Source organism: Neolamprologus brichardi, chromosome 22, assembly GCF_056152115.1.
Source record: "Neolamprologus brichardi isolate AB-2024 chromosome 22, ASM5615211v1, whole genome shotgun sequence".
In the NCBI taxonomy this organism is placed as follows: Eukaryota; Metazoa; Chordata; class Actinopteri; order Cichliformes; family Cichlidae; genus Neolamprologus; species Neolamprologus brichardi.
Window position 1 is genome coordinate 1,744,095 of NC_142124.1, and position 19,942 is coordinate 1,764,036.

At 40.5% G+C, this 19,942-nt stretch overlaps 1 protein-coding gene across 1 annotated transcript; it reads left to right on the plus strand.

Moving 5' to 3' along the window:
- Positions 1-11,511: 11,511 nt before the first annotated feature.
- On the plus strand, positions 11,512-12,427 carry LOC102785572 (major histocompatibility complex class I-related protein 1-like). Its single transcript, XM_006809125.3, has 2 exons — positions 11,512-11,779; positions 12,034-12,427. The coding sequence occupies exons 1-2, from the start codon at positions 11,581-11,583 to the stop codon at positions 12,366-12,368; spliced, it is 534 nt and encodes a 177-aa protein (XP_006809188.3). The 5' UTR covers positions 11,512-11,580; the 3' UTR covers positions 12,369-12,427.
- The last annotated feature ends 7,515 nt before the right edge of the window (positions 12,428-19,942 follow it).

Genomic DNA, 19,942 nt, shown 5'->3' on the forward strand with positions numbered 1-19,942 from the left:
TTGTAACACGTACAATACACCATCCGTCCATCCATTCGCTTCCGCTTATCCTTTTTTTCAGGTTCGCGCGGTGCGCTGGAGCCTATCCCACGTACAGTACACTTTAAAATATATATAAGCTCGACTTTAACTCCCGTAAAAGTTTATACATTACATGTCTACATCACCTATCATGGCCTCATCAGGTATCTCATATCATCTTGTTATTGTTATGTTATGCTCCTTTGATATTTTGCTAGTTTGCGTGTTTTAAAACTCTTTTTGTTTTTCTTTATATTTTTAGACTCTGATTTAAGCCAGATGTGTTAACCTGATCGCTGCGAAACACCAGCTCTGCGTGGATTTTGACCGCGAGTGACCGGATGTTGTTTCCGGCCTGAGGTTGCCTGAAATGCCGTGAGGCTCGTTTGAAAGATTGCGCCCGAGACCAACTCCGCCTCCAAGGCGTGTCTACCTTTAGCTGCCACCAGTGAGATATCAGAGCCGGGCTCCACATATCCAATCAGGAGCAGGAGCAAGACAGCTTTTGCAGACTCTCCAGAAATATACAAGTCCTTACCAACTGCTCTGCAACCCAGTGTTTCTGGTCCCCGCACTAACATCGCTTTTTGAGATATTTTTTATGAACCACTAAAAGAGCCATTTTACCCCCCAGTACAGAAGACTGCATCTGGATCTGAGGGCAGCAGCGGGGACAAATGATTGTAATGAAGCGACGGACATTTCATGGCTGGTCTTAGATAATCGTGAGTTATTGTGTCTTATGGTGAAAAGTACATAGTTTTGCAAGAGGCATACAAGTGCTGTGGAAAAAGTAATCATAAAACTTTTTGTGAACACTCTGCTCCCTACGTTATGCTTTAAAGAATGTGATAATGTGATCATCAAAGAACATGATTTTTTTAAAAAACACTTTTATTCTTATGCTTTTAAAGTATGTCAGATTATCTTAAAACACTTATTTGTATGTTGTAATGTTTTTCTTACACCATGTGTAATTTTCATAGACACCTTGTTCATTGTATCAATGTGTAATTATGTGTCTTTGATAAATAAATAAAATATTTAATCTTGTATTTGTGTACTTTCTGGTGATTCAATAAAAAAATAGTCACATATCGCTCTGATAAACACAGATGTCTGAAAGAAATGTTTGATGGGACAAAGGAAACAAATGTCTCGCTGCTAAACTTTTAAGTCACCATGGTTCAAATGAGAAAATGCCACTAGGAAACTAGCAGCTCTAAGTCTTTATGTAAAACATGAAAAACACCCTTTTCAGTGATATCTACAAAGGTGCACTCATTTCTTTGTTATGTACTTTACTGTTCCAATGAAACAAAAAGAAAATCTCATTTTTAAGTACATTTTTCGGCCATCCTGACCTATTTTCAGGGGCAAGAATGTTGATGTTAGACTGTGTTTTAAATCAGGTTTTGATCTTAAACTAACTATCACAGCACTGATTTTACTGATTACAGTTGTAATCTCAATTAGATTACCAAACTGGCTTTTCTCCAGTCAGTGTTATGGTGAAATTTAACTTGTTCTTTTGTGTAATTGCACATGGCCCATCACAGGACCCCTTAGTAAGCTGTAAAGCATAAGTTTTCAATTCACTTTTGTCAGAAAACTTCACAGTATGAGAAGTTACAGCACAGTTTCTCCAAGTGTGTGCTTCTTTTTCAGTCAGCGTGCTTTTAGAGCATCTGCATTAGCTCATGTAGTAAAAGTACAATCAGTAAGTGTACTTTAACATTTGAGATTCCAAGTTACTCTTGCTTAGATCGTGTGAACTATGTCATGAGCCTTTTTCTTTTTTGTATAATGCATCAAACCTGTTCAAATCAGTTTATTTTCAATTTATTTCAACTAATCTAGAGACAAGCAACTCCTGTTTAGCTTCTGTTATGCATTTACCTCTCACACATTAAACTAAATGTTAGAGTTCTCAGAGTTAACATGTCTCATGTTACCATGTTGTATTTCTAATACCCAGCCTCAGTGTTTCGCCCTGTTGACCCTCAAATCCAAACACCAATGATCTAGATATTCACAAAATTCATCAGGACATCTGTAACATCTAAAGTTTTTGTTGTTTTTATGTTTTACATAAAAAAAACTTTAGATTTTCAAATGAAAGTGACATGCAAGGATATTTTTCTTTAGTGATGTTGCTTCAGCAATCTCAAATACTAATTATTCTGGGAATTTTTATGGTCAAACTGTGATTTTCCAAATGTGCGTTTGTGTGTGTGTGCGCGTGTGTGTGTGCGTGCGTGTGTGCGTGCGTGTGTTTGTGTGCGTGTGTGTGTGCGCGTGTGTGTGTGCGTGCGTGTGTGCGTGCGTGTGTTTGTGTGCGTGTGTGTGTGCGCGTGTGTGTGTGTGCGTGCGTGTGTGCGTGTGTTTGTGTGTGTAAAATGACCTTCTTCTTATGATGTTGTCACAGTGAAACATTCAGGATTAACAACACAAATTGTATCGATAGCAGAAACATTCTTATAACTTATAATTCTCACACGTTTCCGCTAGTTTTACAAACACAGTCTTCTTCATCTCTGTTTATGTAGCTTTTATGAAACTGATTTTCCATAGTACAAGTAGCATTTAATCTTTCTTTGCTGTCCGGTATAAATGCAAGAATTTGCAGGCTTTATTGAAACTGTCACAAATGTAACACTCAGTGCCAAAAACAGAGTTAATTAATGTCTCTATGAACACTGCTGCGTATATCAACAGCTCTGAAACCCCCCTTTATTTTTTTTAAAGTAATGCAGGACAGGATCTCTGTTACTCTCTGTGTCTCTAAAAATCCCAACCAAACTGGCAATCACCTTGTAGAGGAATTTCTTTCATTTATGTATTGATCACTTTGTTTATTGGTAATGCTTTTAGCTCACTGTTTTAGCATGTCTGCCTCATACTCCATTCAAACAGTTAGACAGGTGGTGGGGGTCTGGTAACAAAGTTGTCTTGATTAAAGAATGTTAGCTACCGTTCATCGCTTGTCTGCAGGCTTTATTAAATGGAAAACTTCCACAACAACCTCTAAACAATGGTTTATGGCTCTTTATCACCTGCAGCACCATGTAACACCTAGATGTTAGACTTTTTTTTACCAGTCAGTGTTGTTAGCCCCCCAACCTCCAGGCTCCAGGTGTCTGAGCTCTAACCCTTGCTGCCAAATGTGCCTCTGAGGCCTTTGTACCTTTTATGACCACACTAAGTTTGTAGTCCTATCTACTAATATTATTTAATTTTTTTTATTATTATAGCACACGGTTCAGTTAGGTTACTACTTTGACTTTCTCACTTTGAGCACATTTCTGACCCGATACTTTATCAAACGTTTTACTCAAGTGTTTTTGACACTAACAGCTGTACCTCTACTTAAGTAAAAAAAAATTGCCTGCACTTTTGCCACATCAGTTGCCACTTTTCTGGAGTTTATACAATTTTTACATTCACATTTTCAAGGGTTTATGTGTTATCCCTGATCACAGTTCTAAAAAAGTTAACTTTCTTGACATAAAAGTAGCCCAAAAAAGACAAATATATGTCCAGTTCTTTTTACTCCAAACCTACTGATCGGAAAACATTATGTGATGCTGGAAGTTTTTATCCTATCCACCTCCAAAACAAGTTTACCTGTAAGCCAACACATTAGACTTAAACAAATTTGTGAAATTCCTGAACAATATGCTTTGTGCAGTAGCAGTAGTACTAGAACTAGTGCTAGTAGTCCTAGTACTGTGCAGCAACCAGGCTTCAAGAGTGATCACTATTCTGGCTTGCAAATGGTGAAAACATGTCACAGTCTTAGCTGCAAATCAGAAATGTTGGTAAATTTAAAAAAGGAGTTTAAACTTCAGGTTTGGCATAGACACAGACTTTATTAATGCCATACTGGGGAAATTCACATGTTACACATGATTTAGCTCACCTGCTAAATCCCCAGCGCAACAACCACATCAGCATCATTAGCCTGAGTCTTGATCCTCCAGGTGAGTGAGTGGAGTTAAGTGTGTTTGTGTGTGTGATCAGAGGTGAAGCTGCTTTCTGCAAAGTCTCATCAACAACATCTTTAGAAACAATCATCAACAACCAGGAAGAGTCTAAAAGCACTGAATATGAAACAGACCATTTACCATACCCAACACTGAGCTCCTGCACAGTCAGATGGAGTGAAACATAAGGTCCCAGTGGTGTTCTGTTGGATTTAGCAGGTGAGCGTTGTTGCCAGTCAAAACCTTTTTGGAAACTCTTTACAATGTAATTATTGGTTTTACAAACAAATGTATTGGTTTGGTTACTTGAAATAAAAATCTTTTGGAAACCCGTTACATCAAATAAAACTTTCTTGGAAAAACTTTACAAGTATCAATGTAATTATTTGTTTTACAAACAAATGTATTGGTTTTGTTTTATTTGAAATAAAACTTTTTTGGAAACCTTGTACATGAAGGAAAAAGGTTTTTGATGTTGTAAGTTCTGGCTTTAATATTTTCACCTGATAAGGTGAACTTCATACAAACTTTATGTTAGAAAAATCAAACTGTGTCTCGTGAGTGTGTATTGTAGTGTATCCTAACCCTAACCCTACTGCTCCAGTGTATAATTTGACTTATACATTGGATAACAATGTATAAGTCCCCCTCTGTATAAGTCCCCCTCTGTCCCCTTCTGGCTGCCTCTGCCTCAATTTTACCAGGGGCAAGGGTACCTAGACCCGGTTCTTAGAGTACGCTTGGGGAGTGTGATTGTGTGTACAGCGTCTCTTTATGTTTGTCTCCAAGTTGGTTGAGTGTGGAGTAAGTGCATATGAGAGCATGAGGGTGGGAATGGATGTTTGTATCTGTGTGTGCCTGTATGTCTGTGTCTATATGTCAGGTTGGATATCAGACGCCACCTCTCTGGGGACATCTCAGGCCCTCCAAGGTTTGGAGGCCTATCTCCCCCCACCACTTCCCCTGCCGGTGGCAGACGCCCTCAGACATCGGTGGCTGCCGGCGGAGCTCACGGGCACGTCACTGCAACCCCCCCTGGCTTCTGCTCCGCAGCTGCTGACTGACCCCTCATCTGGGACACTCCTCAGCTCTTTCTGGGACAGTGGCGCAGCTGCCCCTCTGTTGGTCTTCCTTGGTCTCTTGTGCTCTGAGGGCCTCTGGATGTCTGGAGTTTTGATCTCCTCCATACCTGCTTCATGCCCTGGAGGACGGAGCTGTGGCCCCCCCACACCCTCTAGCAGATCATTATACGAAGGAACCTTTTAAAACAAGCGCGTCCATGCTCACAGGTGTACACACGGGTGATCACACACACAAACTACACCCTTTTTGGCTCCTACCTCAAAGCACACTGTGCGCTGTCGATCCTACGTGCTGCACAATAATGTTTAATATTTAGTATTTACTGTCATATTCCCATATATCATTGTGATGTTGTTTATTCTATTACTCTCGTTTTCTTCTGCTTGTTTTCTTTTCTCTTTGTCAACAGGTGATCCAGGTGATCGATATATTTATTTATTTATTTATTCATTTATTTTTTGTCTGCTTATTCTGTTGGTTTTTGTTTTTTGCCCTTCTCCCCCGTCCCTCTTCTCAGTTGTTTTTCTTTCCCTCTTTCTTTCTCCCAGTCAAGTCTGTCCCATATTCAGCAAGTGAAAATAAAATAAACAATAAAAGGTGAATCAAATAGACCAATACGGCAAAGCTGGGATGGTGCATTTAGTAAAGTAAATCCGTTGGGCATCTTTCTTCGCCTTTAGACAATAATTCTGATGGCAAAAGAACCAAACGGGACAGGCAAAAAAAAAAAAAAAAAAAAAGAACACCATAACTAGCCCAGCAGCCAGACCCTGAACTTCAGCAGGTAACTGATGAGCAGTCAGGCTGCAGCCTCCGTCTCCACCTGTTCATGCTTCTATAGTAGAATCACTGGATAGACCCAGAACAAGCTGGAGAAATTAGATCTCTTGGCTGGCCTGGGAACGCCTTGATATTCCCTTGGATAAGCTGGAGGAGGTGGCTGTGGAAGTGTGTCTCCCTGTAACCTGAGCCATCCAGCATCCAAGCCCAGTCTGAGTCAGGCAGCCTTCAAACCTTGATGCTGCTGCTAGGTCTGTCAGAGGTGAGAGGTCCCATAATGAAACCAGTTCCAGCTCAGGGACTGCTCCACCAGGGGCATCCCCAGTAACTGGTTGGAGTTTGAGCGTGGACACACTGCCCCAGTGAGTGCACCCCAGCCGGGTATCCCTGTATAACCAGAGCCAGCGAGCCTAACGATTTTCCTTTCTATTTGTCTGAGACCTCTGAGTTATCCAGCCAGGCCCCAGGAGGGCTCCTGTCTGCCTCCAAGTCTCCAGAGAAACTCTGCCTTTGCAGCCAATCTTCAAAGCTGCCACTGTTAACAACACGTCCGTCCTCCAGAGAAGTTCTTTCACCTCCTCCATTTTCATACTGTCCACATGTTCTGACCCTCTTCTCCTCTCTGCTTCCGGGCCAACCCCACCATTGTTTTTGTTTTTTTTACTTTTCTGCTCTCTGGTTTTCATTTTCGTTCTGGGTAAAAATCTTCTTACCAACTGCTGTTAGTGGGCAGGCAGAGAAATCTTGGAACAGGTTGGAAGTGACGTCGTTTAAGGAAACACACACTTTAGTTTCAGCTGTTTTCCTAATTAGAGATGTTTAAACATCCAATGTTTACACGAATGAAACCACTGAGGGAAAAATCTGAATGTGTGAGCATAAAGCAGAAAATAAATACATTTTATTTGCTCAGCAAAAGCTTCTGCTTACTGCTCCACCATTATCTGTTCAAATGATGACTTAACCAAGATACTGTTTTCACTGTCCAACTCTTCTTTCAGGTCAGTAGATCTTTTACCTGCTCACCTTTACTCATCTTCCTTCTGTGATTCTCTGATGTTATTTTTCATTGAGAAAATTCACACAATACCTGGTTTCCAATGTTCCCTGTAGCTCTTCCTTTGTGATTCCTCTCCCATCACACTGTTTTTCTGCTGTTACTGATATTTCAGATCTCATCTGTAAGTCGAAACCTTCTACTTGCCAGCGAGACCCCATTCCTACAGTTTTGGTCAAGGCATGTCTGCCCTCTTTGCTTCCCCTCATATCTGCTATCATCTATTCTTCATTAACCACTGGAACTCGTTTGGCTCTCAGCAACGGCGGTTGCACTTTTCTCCTCTCCTCCTTCCCCTTATCTTCCCTGCTTAGCCTCTCGTGTCCTTCTCTTTTCTCGTGTGTATTTCACTTCCCTGGATCAGTCTCTCACAGTTTGTGTCTAAAAACCTAAAAGAGAATTATGGATTTGATCAACTGGTCTCTGAATGCTATTGACACCCTTTTCCCAGTCTGGGCTCGGGAGAACCCGGGTACACGACGGACGGGTGGCAGAAATGGAGGATCGTGTGCCTGGCGGGACGAGGTGCGGCTTCTCAGAAAGGGCTCACTGAGTGCAGCATGGTTAAGACCTTGGAGGCGCTTACGGCTGCAGTGAATACTCAGAATAACACCTCTGAGCGTATATTGGATTAAATCAGGGAAGAATCCACTCGGAACAACACCTCTGGGCAGAAGCTGGATTACATCGCGGATCAGTTGGCTGCGGTCGTGAGGTCTCAGAATCTGCTCTGTGAGCAAAAGACTGAAAAGACCACAGAGTTAAAGGTAAATAACATCATGGAGAAACTCGCAGCTATCCAACGGGAGATTGAGAGACCAGTGTTGGAGTGTTGAAAACAGCTTGAAATTCTCATGAGTTGTTTGTAAAAGAAAAATCACCATTATGATGCGGCTACCCCTTCGGCGCCAGCTGTGGGCTCAAGGCTGGAGCTGAACAAAAACTCCCTGATAACAACGGTGTTTAGTCTGTTCCTTCCCATTCCATGCAAGGCCACCTGGGTTGGCTGGTAGACTGTTTACTTAGCCTGACAGGGCGAAGGACACTGTCTCAGCTGAACTATGGACACGCACACACATACACTTACACTGATAAGCACTCACACATCCCCCCTCCCCTTCCAATGCCTTCGATGCTTGTTGCCTCCTGGGAACACGAGGCGGGTCTGGGCCCGCGCTGGAGAGTCGGCGCAGTGGCAGGATGGCTGCTGTGTTGCCTGGGATTACTCCTTATCCCCTACCCAACCCTGTTGCTGGTCACGTGCTCCATAATGTTGTGCTGTGGACATTTATGTGCATTCTGTGCAGAGGAGTTTTTTGTTTCCTGTTCTCGTGCTGTCCTCTGTAGCCCAGCATGAGCAGAGGTCTCTATTTTTCCTCTTGTACTTTCCCATTGTAGTGTATATTTCAGTGTTTTTTTTCTGTAATGCAACCGTTCTCTGACTTGTATCCCCATGTGATGTCTGTGTCGTGTGTGTAAGGTCGGGGGGCGGGTTCATTCCACTGCAGGGCAACCTGCCACTGCATGTGGTGAATAAAATTTGAACTTGAACTTGAACTGTTCCTGCTTCCCTCAAAATTGCTGCCATCACCCCAATAGTGAAAAAAAAAACTGGTCTACATCCCAGTAATTTTGATCATTTCCGTCCTATTTCCAATCTACCATTCCTTTCAAATATTCCTGAGAAGATAGTTGCCACACAACTCCACTCACATTTAACTAATAATAATCTGTATAAACAGTTCCAGTCTGGTTTTCGTCCCTCCCACAGCACTGAAACAGCACTTATAAAAATAACCAATGATCTTCTTATGGCAGCTGACTCCGGTTTACTTTCCATTCTTATTCTCCTCGATCTGAGCGCTGCTTTCGACACTATTTCTTCTCTGTTCTCCTCAGTAGGCTAGCCTCCATCGGTCTCTCCCATACTCCACTAGCCTGGTTTAAATCATACCTGTCTGATCACACTCAGTTCATTCAACTCAAATCCTTCACTTCTCAGCCCTTTCCTCTGGTCACTGGCGTGCCCCATGGATCTGTCCGGGGCCCCTTCTTTTCATTATCTACCTTCTTCCGCTTGGACACATTTTTCATAAATATAATATCCAGTTTCACTGTTATGCTGATGACACCCAGCTTTATCTGTCCACTAAACCTGATTCTGCTCTCCCCCCATCCTCCCTCACCCTCTGCTTAGCTGAACTAAATTCATGGTTCTCTTCTACTTTTCTTAAACTCAACAATAACAAATCTGAGCTTCTCTTGGTCGACTCTAAATCAACATTATCCAGGACCAACAGTTTCTCTATTACGATCAATAACTTGCCGGTCTCCGTTTCTTCCTCTGTGAAAAGTTTGGGTATCATCCTTGACAGTACTCTATCTTTCAATTCACACATTAATAATGTTACTCAGTCTGTATATTTTTAATTGTGCAACATTAATCGTCTCCGTCCTTTTCTCACTCCACACGCCGCTGCCGTTCTTGTTCACAGCGTTGTTACTGCTCGGATCGATTACTGTAATTCACTTCTTTTTGGTCTTACTCAAAAATCCATTAATAAGCTTTAATGTGTCCAGAACTCTGTGGCTCGTATCATCACCAGGACCCCTTCCATCCATCACATCACTCCTGTCCTGCAGCAGCTTTGTCGTTTCCAACCCACTTCAACTTGCTTTCTCCCTGCATGTTTTTTTATTGGTTACACACATTAATATTCATAAAGCTTGTTGCTGTATTCTGGTTGCAAAGTGTGATTGTGCTGTGCAATCATGTGTGTGGTTATATGATGGGAGTGCAGCTCTCCCAGATTGTTGTTGGTAGAATCTGTTCTTCTCAAGGCTGCTTGTTCCCCTTATCAATGTCGTGCACGTAGTCGTATGCGTAGGTTACATAGATAGCAAACAGAAGCATTCTAGCTTTTTAAATGGCAACCTACAACACATACATTAAACCTAACAACTTCTGTATACATTTAAGGCTGTTCATCATCTATCTCTGATGATGATCCCATCTCGGTGTCTTAGATCTTCTTCTCTTTCTCTCTTTCTCCCCCCTGTCTTGCCACCGTGGCTTTCAGCTGCTCCTCAACTCTGGAATTCTCGACCTCCTGATTTAAGAAATATCACTTCCTTTTCTCTCTTTAAGTCTAGACAAAAACGCACTCGTTCAAAATAGCTTATCCCACATAACCTCTCCACTCTGCTATGTTAAATTAGTTTTATGCCTTATGACTTTATGATTGTGTAAACTGCCTGCTTTTATGTTGCTTTTATTATTCTGCTGTGTACAGTGTCCTTGAGTGTTCTTCAAATCAAATGTGGTAAATTTAAACTGATGATGGTGGTACTCTAATGTTTCCATTACTGCCACCATCAGGCCAAACTTCGCTATGATTATAATTATTTAAAGTTGTAGTTATTCTGGGACCACTAACTTTTGTACATTTTGTTTGTACATTTACATATTTTACACTATTTAACCGTTTTTGTTTTTGTTTTTAAAGAAAAGCAGAACGATGTGCAGCCAGAGTTTATTTCATTATTTAAATCAACACACTGAAGTTACAGGTTGCAGACATGGTACAGGAGGGTGGAGCTGCCTGTAGCTGTCTGTGGTGCTGAAGCTTTCAAACATTTCATACCAACACTGACTACAACTGTGACCACAGGGGGGCAGCATAGAGCCAGAAAGTGTTAGTGTAGCTGTTCACCCCTATAGTAAGAAACAAGAAGACTGATGAAGGAAAAGCTTCTTCCACTGGTGTAACACACAGGTTTGTATGAAGTCACACTAACTAACCAGCAGTAACCCACATTTGATCAAAGCAGGGGCAGAACTTTAATAACAGGTTATAATGTGTCATCACAGTTGTTGTCAATCCAAACACACTTTCTAATCTTTCTAATATAACTCACCTCTCCACCTCTCTGGGAACATCTCAGGCCGTCCAAAGTTTGGACGCCTATCTCCCCTCACCAGCTAGATTATTGTGATGGTGTTGTGTTTATTATGTTGCTCTCTTTTTTGCTTCTTTTATCTTTTTCTCTCAGCGGGTGATCCAGGATTTTTTTTTTTTTAAGTGCCCTTTCTCACTGTCCTCCTTCCTGTCTGTTTTTCTTTTCCTTCATCTTTCTTCCTTTCCTATCCCCCAGCCATGTCTGTCCCGTCTGTAACAGCTAACAGATCATCTGCAGAGGAATGGCTTATTTGAAGAGTTTCAGTCAGGTTTCAGAGCTCATCACAGCACAGAAACAGCTTTAGTGAAGGTTGCAAATGATCTTCTTATGGCCTCTGACAGTTCAATTCAATTGTATTTATATAGCTCCAAATCACAACAACAGTCGCCTCAAGGTGCTTTATATTGTACAGTAGATACAGAGAAAAACACAACAATCATATGACCCCCTATGAGCAGCACTTTGGCGACAGTGGGAAGGAAAAACTCCCTTTTAACAGGAAGAAACCTCCAGCAGAACCAGGCTCAGGGAGGGGCGGGGCCATCTGCTGTGATTGGTTGGGGTGAGAGAAGGAAATTGTGTGGGATAAAAACATTTCCTCCTGTGTGACTTTCAGACACTCACTCCCTCACCTACATCTACACGGCGCTCTCCAAACCTGTCGGCCTCCCGGGCATCCACCAGTTCACAGCCATGGGTTTGCTGGACGACAAGATGATCGACTACTTTGACAGCGAGCATCAGGCAACAGTTCCCAGACAGGAGTGGATGAGAGAGCGTTTACCTGCTGATTACTGGGAAAGAGGCACACAGTCCCGCAAGAGCAAGCAGCAGTGGTTCAAGGTCAACATCGGCATCCTGATGGAGCGAATGAGGCAGAATGACTCAGCCAGTAAGTCTTTGCTGTTTTAATGATTTAATCACTCAGGTAAAATCCATGAAATCTGAATGATCAATAACGAAGCATGAAATGAACTAAACTGTCTGTAGAGGAATGTTTGAGCTTGAAGTTCCTCAACTCAGGAACAAATTGTTCCTGCTTACTGGTTTAAATTAAAAAGGTTTTAATGATTTGATTTATGTTCATATTTTCTCCTCTGATGTTTATTTAAACATTATTTATTTATTTCACCCTCCTGCTTCCAGACCTCCACGTTCTTCAGAGGATGGTGGGCTGTGAGGGTGAAACTCAGCCTAACAGCACGCTCAGGTTTGTCCGAGGCGTGCACATGTACAGCTACGATGGAGACGACTTCCTGTCCTTCGATGATAAAAACGGAGTCTGGGTCGCTCCGACTCCCGAGGCAGAACCCACCAAGAGGAAGTGGGACGGCGTCCAGGTGCTGAAAGAGTACACCAAGGGATACCTGGAGGAGGAGTGCATCGATTGGCTGAGCAAGTTTGTGTATTATGGACAGAAGCAGCTCAAAAGGAAATGTATGTATGACATGAAAAAATTGTTTTTTTTAATTCATTATTAGTGGAGCCTGTAGAGTAGTTTTAGTTATAAAAGTTAGAAATTCATGAACCCTTTTTTAAATTTTTAGGTCAGTGTGTGACAACATTTCACATTAAAAAGTATCAATAATGTTGTTTTTTTAATTTCTGTCCAGTCTATTTTTTAACTGTTGCACCTCCTGAGGTGGAGGTGCAGCCACTGCTGGGCCTTCTTTACCAGGGTGTTGGTGTCGTGGGTCAAGGTGAGATCAGCATAGATGTGGGTGTCCAGAGGAGACCCAGGACAGGAGAGACATTATATATCTTGGCTGACTTGGGAGCACCTTGGTGTTTTCCTTTTTTTTTTTTTCTGTCCCATTTGGTTCTTTAGCCGTCAGAATTGTTGTCTGAAGACCAACAAGGATGCCCAATGGATTTATTTTGCCAAATGGATCATCATGGCATTGCCGTATTGGTCGTATTAGTTTTTCTGTGCAGAACAGAAACGATTGATGTTTGCTGATAGTGTGCAGCTCGTTTCCTCCACCGTCTCCACTCAGACACATCTGCATGTAGAACTGTGAAACTCTTCAACAACAGTCAGTCTGGATCACAGTAAACTGTAGGATTACACTTCAGCATGTGATTCATTCACACTGCATGTTAATGAACATGCTGCTGAGGTCTGATGATGACATCAGAGTTGAGCTGCTTCACACATGCAGAACAAACCACTGAGTTCATCCATGATCACTGACAGTCTGTGTTACGTCTGTTTACAGGACGCAGACGTGGAGCCAACAACAACCAAGGTAACATCTTTATTTTTCTCTTATGAAGTTTGATGCTCAGAGACTCGAGTCAGTCTGAGCCGATCCTTTAACACCTTTAATCTGACAGTAACAGGACAGTAGCTGTCTGTCAGTTTGGTCCCTGCAGGATCACAGACAGTCTGTGACTCAGGTCCCTTCAGAGAGCTCTGCTCTCATGTTGGTCCCTGTGTTCAGTGTAGGTCAGCAGTTCATGTAACGAGCACATGTTTAACCTGTGGGAGAACACAAAGCCACAGAGAGGCTCCAGCTGAGTTTGAACCCACAACCTTCCTGCTCAGTGAAACCACCACAGCACCTGCTCACATCCCAAATACTGCATCTACTGCTTCCATACTAGAGGAACTGCTCCTGACACTTCCTGTGAAACACTGCCACCTGGTGGTGAAGTTTGAAATAAAGTGTAGTGAGGTCTGATTAAGAGCGACTCCTTTAAACGAGCAGCACAGCAGATCTTTGGTTCCTGCTCTCTCCTCTGTTTGTGCAGCTCAGTCTGCTGCTGAGCTCCTTCCTTTACAACAGCTGGGCTCCACACAGCCAGCTGTGAGCTTTGGCTCCACCCTGCAGTGGTTCACACCTGAGCCCGACAGGTGAAACATGGCTGCTGTCAGGTGTGTGCAGAGGACAGAGGTTCCTCTCTGTGACTGCGCTGCTCAGTTTCTCTTTATGAAACAAACAGAAGAAAAACTCAGACGTACTTTTGTCTTTCAGTGTTTCTCTGTGGAGTCACTGCTCTTTAACTTAACTCTGTTAAAATGTAATTTTTTATATGAACAGATCAAAAGAATCAAACATGAAGCACTGACTGAATAAATATGTCCTTTGGTCTTTTGTGTTTGTTTACAGATTCTCCTCGGGTTGTTTACACTACTACACCACGTAAGCACTTTATTTTTCTGCTCTGGTTTTTGGTAAACGTTATCTATTAATTTAAGTTTTAACACATAAGCTCTTATTATTTGATGTGGTAATAATATTTATACAGCAGCAGCTGAAAACCATAACCTCCTAGGACCTGGCGTCCACATATGTGGACGTCACATTTTGGGTTATTTAGACCAAAATACTTAATTTTGCTCTACAAGGGCCTGATATCCATGTATGAGGACATTATGCTGCTACTGTTCTATCAACATTTTAAACGAATATCCTCATACGTGGCTCTGATTTTTCATAAAAACAAAAATAAGGTAAAAAAAATCTAGTAATTCTTTGTTTTTACATTCATCAGGCCCCAATCAGCCCAAATATCAAAGAGAAATTAAAAATGCTGCTGTGGAAGAGTTCGGGTCTTAGGAGACTAAAGCTGATTTTAACCTTCAGTTCATAAATAAAAGAATAAACAGAAACAGATCAGCTTCAAATGTTTCCTCACATGTGGAGCAGTTTGTCCTTAACTAACCTGTGTGTGAGAGAGAGAGAGAGAGATTACCTTTTTTTGTAACAACAAACAAAATCAAAACAAACAAAACAAAAAGGTTTTTAGGATAGTCGAGTCATTTCCTTCACTCTTTGTGAGATGTTCAGGAACACTGGGGAATTACCAAGTTAATATTAATGACTACAAATATAACCTAGTGTATACTCTTCCACTCTTAACTACATGACAGCACCACTTATCACCATAACCATTTGGAAACAGATCAATAAGCAACAATCACTACATCACATCAGTTTGTGACTAAAGTTTGCTGTTTTGCTTCATTCAGCTCAAAATGTTTGTCGTCTTTACAGGAAGTGTAGCAGCACCTACAACAAAGGATGAGTGTCTGTTTGGAGGATGTGATGCTGACGACAAACTTTTCAGAGGCAGCAACAGTAAGTCTGTCTCAGCTAACGTGTTGTATCAATGTGTAATTATAAGTCACATAATTTTGTACTCTGGTTTGACTGATTTTAAACTCATGTTGCAGCTGAATACTTTGTTTTTTTACCCTTCACAGAGCACATTTACCAAGACAGTGACTCTGGTAAGTACTTCTGGTTCATGCACTTCACAGATTCACAGTTTGTTAATGTCACGGTAGCTCAGGAGGTAGAGCAGGTCACCTACTGAGTGGAAGGTTGGTGGTTCAATCCCTTGCTCCCTCTAGTCTGCATGCCAATGTCCTTGAGATACTAACCCCAAGTTGTGTTAGTGAGCACTTTTTTTTCTTTTTTTTTTAGAGAGCACCAGAGATGGGCAGTAACGCGCTACTTGTAACGTGTTACTGTAATCCGATTACTTTTTTCAAGTAACGAGTAAAGTAAGGGATTACTATTGCAAAAACAGTAATTAGATTACCGTTACTTTCCCGTAGGAACGCTGCGTTACTGCGTTACTAAAACTGTGATTTTTTTGTGAGAATGTCTCATGACAGTGACGTAAGCGAGTGCGACGTTCGTGACAACAGCTGTGTGCAGATCAACAATGGATCATATATGGAGTGCAGAGAGAGTATGAGCGTGCAGCGTTTAAAGCGTGGAAGTACTGACCTTACTTTGAGTTTGATTTCATAAAAAGTGACAAAAACATTAGTGTCCGTTGTGCGTGGGAAGAAAACGTCTTTTTACAGCAAAAAACCCTAAACTTCCAAACAAGCACCGAGTAGCTACGACGTAATGGGAAACTCACAGAGAAACTCGCAGATTCTTCCACTGACCGCTGCACACCTGCACCAGGGTAAACCTCCGCCTACTCTACTTTATATATATATATATATATATATATGTATATATATATATATATATATTAATTATGTGCTGGAATGTGCAGAAAATAGGTTTAAATGTTAAACTAATTTCTTCCAGTCAGAGAATGTTGCAGATAATTAAATTTTTGCTTGATGCATAAAGTTAAAAGATTAAAACTAATAAAACAAGTTTTAAAAAGAGACTTTTCCATTTGATTACATTTTGTATGATGATTATGCAGAAAAAAAGTAGAATTGGGCTGAAAGATCTATCACTTTATCACCTATTCAGGTTGTAAATCGTGTTTTTAAAAAGTAACTAAGTAATTAATTACTTTTGAAAATAAGTAATCAGTAAAGTAACGGGATTACTTTTTTGGGGAAGTAATCAGTAATTAATTACTGATTACTTTTTTCAAGTAACTTGACCAACACTGGAGAGCACACAAGTCATAGAAAGTGATTGTGTGAATGTAGCATATTAAGTGCTTTGAGGGTTTTTTAATTAATTTAAAAGGGACAGTGCAGTTTAACATATTCCAAGTAAAAAACATGAAACTGATGTAATGCACATAAGGTTTTATTTTTTTTTTATGCTTAAAAAACGCCATCTAGTGGTGGCTCAGCGTGGCACGCTGAGCCACCACCAGATGGCGTTTTTTAAGCATAAAAAAAATAAAAACTTTTTTTTTTTTAATGGATTAAAAAATAAAAGAATGCTATTTGATATATTAAGAAACTTAAATAATCAATTAGTTCTTTTTAGGGGGAAAAAGCAATGAGCTATGAACTAGCATATTTTTATGAATATCATATTTTTATGAATATCATATTTTTATTACTTCCTACGACCATAAATCATTCTAGGGGTCATAAATCTCTCAGTTTGACATAAGGGGTATAATATCACTCTCTTATAGCTATTGCTAATCTCAACCATTGTCCCTTGTTGAGGTTACAATCACAATACATACTTTTTACAATAAAACATAGAACCAAAATACATCATAAATAAAATTAATAGACAGTAAATTACATGAGTGTTACAAACTGTGAGATCACAGGACAGCTTATGAGGATTTAAGGTACACAGGTGTGATCATTGTAATGGGGTGACAGTAGTTGATTCTTTGTTAATAAGGCCTTGATGAGTTTTGGGACAAATTGAGTGAATTGCAGAAACAAATTATCACTAACATCACATGAGTCACTTAAGTTTGGTGTTTTGCTTTATTCAGCTCAAACTGTTTGTCGTCTTTACAGGAAGTGTAGCAGCACATACAACAAAGGATGAACTTTAACATTTTGTGTGTGTGTTTCTAGGAGGGGACACTGACTATGACGAGGAGGCTGATGAAGACTCTGATGAAGTCAAAGCTCTCAGAGGCAGCAACAGTAAGTCTTTCTCAGCTAACGTGTTGTATCAATGTGTAATATTTTTGTGTAATTTTTGTGTGTAAAGTTACATAATTTTGTACTCTGGTTTGACTGATTTTAAACTCATGTTGCAGCTGAATACTGTGCTTTTTTTCCTTTCACAGTGTCCATTGACCAAGACAGTGATTACGATAGCTCTGACTCTGGTGTCTCTGACTGATCTCTCGTAAGTATCTCAGATGTGCTTCACAGATTCACAATGAGTTAATTTAGGATATTAGAAAGTTGACATATGGAGAGGGATGCACCAGCCTGATATTGGTCTTGCAAAGCTGGATCAATAAGTTGTTAGACATTAGTGAACGTGATGATTATGACATTTGGAATTATTGTACTAACTAGAAAGCGAAAATTTCAGAAGAAACTTTAAGTGTGCCTATGCCGCTGCTAATCAGTGTAGTTTGCCATTCATACGGCTACAGAGAGCAAAACTCAGCAGAGCAGCCATTCTCCACCATGAACTATGGTAAAAACAAACACCGCTCGCGCCTCACAGATGACAGCTCACAGTTTTGTGTAAAGATGAGGTGACTTCGTACAGCCCCGATTTGCAGACGCTGTGCACAGAGGTTCATGAGCAGAAGTCCCATTGTACCACGGCAGACACGACAATGTTTGCATGAACACGCTTTGTAGCATTACTTTATTCTTTATTCTTTATTCTGAATGATTAACAATGGTCTACAGCCAATATTGTGAATTAATATACAAACTTTGGTTGTAAGATTCAGATAACTATTTAATAAAAGCTAAATATTTTATATGAGAGTAAGAAAGAAAAGTATTTCTTTGTGCCCCCCTTTTCCCTGTTAATGCCCTACCTGGCCCCCTGGCAAAACTTTGCTAGATCCGCCCCTGCACAGTTACCAGCTGTCAGCTACTTAGAAAACAGAAACAGTTCATAACTTCCCTTCAACTCATCCATGTCACCTAAAAGGTAAACCTGTTTCTCCATCACCTGTTCAGCTCTGATGATTCAGTAAGGACGTCTCCTGGTTTCATCTTCATGTTTCCCTCTCACCACATATCCAAACCATCATGACCAGCAGCTTTACAGCTGTGGCTCCAGCAAACATCAGCTGATACTAGAAATTAATATTAAATCAATTCTAACAACAGCTGATCAAACGTGCTGCTGTTGTTTAGCGCGACATCCGCTGGTTTCCTGTTTCTGGCGCAAAGTGATAAACAAACAAGAGAGACGATCAGCTGATCATTGATCAGTTTCATGATTGAAGTTGCAACAGGCGAGAGAGGGGAGAGAATGACAGGGGAAGAGGCAGCTGTGCAGCGTAACGACAGAATAACTGCAGCTTTGTGTCTTTTTCCATTCTAGCTGAAGTTCGGGACAAACTGTTCCTATTCAGCTCAACACGAAACGCGTAATATTTTCTCTGAATGTGGGACGATTTCGTTTGTACGGGACGGTTGGAAACTCGACTAAATAACCTTATAAATAAAATAAAGTTCAACATCAGTAACATCATAGCACCACCCAGCTGTATAGAAACTCCGTCATGCTAGCTAGCACGCAGTACGAGTTATTGTAACTGACTGTAAAAAGTCAGCACAACTAAAATAAACTCCACCTAAACTTGGTTTATATCTGACCAGATAGACTGCAGGTCATAACTTCTTACCTGAAGTTCAGTGTGTGTGTCTTTCAGTTTCTCTCGTTATGTTCCCTTTCAAACTTTAGAGACTTTATTTGAAAGAAGACACTAGTGTGAGTGTAAATAAGAGCAGTGAGCTGTAAAGACCGATTAAAGTGAAATGAGATGAGGTCAAATGAATGTGATGACTTTTTAATTTATTTATTTTTTGGACTTTTACATTTTCTAATAAATATCAGGTTTCTATTGTTGAAGTCTTTGTTATATTTAACTGATTTAAAGTTAAAAAAGTTCAGTGTGATTACACATAAGAGTTTAAGTTGGTGCATCCCTCACTGAGAACCTGCTGTTACTCTACATGTAAAATAATACTGTTGCTCCTCTCTGCAGCTGATTCTGACAGACAAGGTCAGGCCCAGGAGTCATCCTGAATCTTCAGCTACATCAAGTTTCACGGCTCGCATGAACTAGATTATTGGCATACAGGCTACAATAATTAAAAATAATAATGATAAATATAAATAGTTTATTTTGCACATATAAGGTATAATGTGGTTCTTTAGCTTTCCATGAAATGGGTTTTAAAAGTGTTCATGCTTCCTCAATCTGAACCTTCATGACAGCAAAATTTATGAGTCAGTTTTGATAAGTTTAAAACTTTTAGAGTAAATCATAAATCTGAAAACATGTTTGTAAAGATATTTGAAACATTGTCACTGGTTTATGCACCTGTGAGAATAGTTTCATACCGATTGGACACAAAGCAGACGCTAAAGTCTGCATCTGATAAAGTGGGCGGAGCTCAGCAGTCACACCTGCTGCCTCTGCAGGAAACATCTCCAGGCAGGTGGAAGAAAATGTTTTAGTGTGACGTCTGTTAATGCATATAATGTTTTTATATAGGAGAAATATAATTAAAATCATAATATTTAGAAGTGAATACATAAAATAAAATGGTTGGATACTAAACAAAGCATAAATGTAATGTGAAGGTTGGTGCTTTAACCCTTTCACTGTAAGTTGGCTTAATGAATCAGACCTTTACAAACAGCAAGACCTCAGGTGC

Excerpts from the sequence above, each read along its gene's own strand:
- LOC102785572 (XM_006809125.3), top strand. The coding sequence starts at position 11,581 with ATGGGTTTGCTGGACGACAAGATGATCGACTACTTTGACAGCGAGCAT. Across the intron at positions 11,780-12,033 it reads GAGGCAGAATGACTCAGCCA|ACCTCCACGTTCTTCAGAGG; the intron begins GTAAGTCTTTGC and ends TCCTGCTTCCAG.